Here is a 546-nt window from a genome sequence, read left to right on the forward strand (position 1 = left end):
CACAGGCACTGGTGCTGGGCAACGAGGTGCCCGGCAGGAATTCCTCACCTCCAGCGAGATGTTTTCTCGGTAATGGACCCAACAAACCTCCCCACAGACCCAACCCCCAGGTCAGCAGAGCTGAGGGGCAGCAGGCGAGAGCGGAGCCTGGGCGCTCTGCCATAACCTCACGCCATTCCTGGGTGGAAGCACCAGTATCTCTGTGTCCCTGGTGCTGGGCAACGAGGTGCCCGGCAGGAATTCCTCACCTCCAGCGAGATGTTTTCTCGGTAATGGACCCAACAAACCTCCCCACAGACCCAACCCCCAGGTCAGCAGAGCTGAGGGGCAGCAGGCGAGAGCGGAGCCTGGGCGCTCTGCCATAACCTCACGCCATTCCTGGGTGGAAGCACCAGTATCTCTGTGTCCCCACCCCAGCCAAGGTGCCAGCTCACCTCCAGCTCCTTCTCGTCGAAGTAGCGCAGCCACTCCAGCGGCACCACCTCGTTGAAGCCGTCCAGGAAAGCCTTGGTCTGCTCCTCCCCGCCCCGCGTGAACCTCCAGTCC

At 62.6% G+C, this 546-nt stretch overlaps 1 protein-coding gene across 1 annotated transcript in view; it reads right to left on the bottom strand.

Moving 5' to 3' along the window:
- LOC104498684 (NEDD4-like E3 ubiquitin-protein ligase WWP2) overlaps positions 1 to 546 on the bottom strand; it is a gene marked incomplete at its 5' end in the record, with an annotated part of 3,960 nt that overhangs the window by 1,990 nt on the left and 1,424 nt on the right. Inside the window, one exon of the mRNA XM_010142094.1 lies at positions 435 to 540. Coding sequence (XP_010140396.1) covers positions 435 to 540 — 106 coding nt within the window. The remainder of the gene's footprint in view (positions 1 to 434; positions 541 to 546) is intronic.

The sequence above is a fragment of the Buceros rhinoceros genome, unplaced genomic scaffold (assembly GCF_000710305.1).
Source record: "Buceros rhinoceros silvestris isolate BGI_N320 unplaced genomic scaffold, ASM71030v1 scaffold29998, whole genome shotgun sequence".
Taxonomy (NCBI): domain Eukaryota; kingdom Metazoa; phylum Chordata; class Aves; order Bucerotiformes; family Bucerotidae; genus Buceros; species Buceros rhinoceros.